Genomic DNA, 203 nt, shown 5'->3' with positions numbered 1-203 from the left:
GGACCTCTCAGAGAACCCAGTGCCACTGGGATATGGGGTGGGGATGGGAACAGGCAAGATCCCAGGACCCCTGTCACTCCATCTCCCTTGTCTCCAGTCCCCCGGTCCCCCCAGGTCCCCCTCGTGATGTCCTCTCTCCCGCAGGCCAACCTCCCCCTGGGCCACGAGACCGCGGACAACGTGAGGGGGGCAGGACAACAGCA

The 203-nt window shown here is 65.5% G+C and overlaps 1 protein-coding gene across 1 annotated transcript in view; it reads left to right on the top strand.

Moving 5' to 3' along the window:
• Window positions 1-144: 144 nt before the first annotated feature.
• Window positions 145-203, top strand: part of LOC104158416 (deleted in malignant brain tumors 1 protein-like) — a gene marked incomplete at both ends in the record, with an annotated part of 20,334 nt that continues 20,275 nt past the window's right edge. Inside the window, 1 exon segment of the mRNA XM_009696057.1 lies at window positions 145-180. Within this exon segment, the coding sequence (XP_009694359.1) occupies window positions 145-180 (36 nt within the window).

This window comes from Cariama cristata, unplaced genomic scaffold (genome assembly GCF_000690535.1).
Source record: "Cariama cristata isolate BGI_N322 unplaced genomic scaffold, ASM69053v1 scaffold16132, whole genome shotgun sequence".
Classification (NCBI taxonomy): domain Eukaryota; kingdom Metazoa; phylum Chordata; class Aves; order Cariamiformes; family Cariamidae; genus Cariama; species Cariama cristata.
The sequence above is the reverse complement of the archived record's forward strand: the minus strand, read 5'-3'. Positions and strand labels throughout refer to the sequence as shown.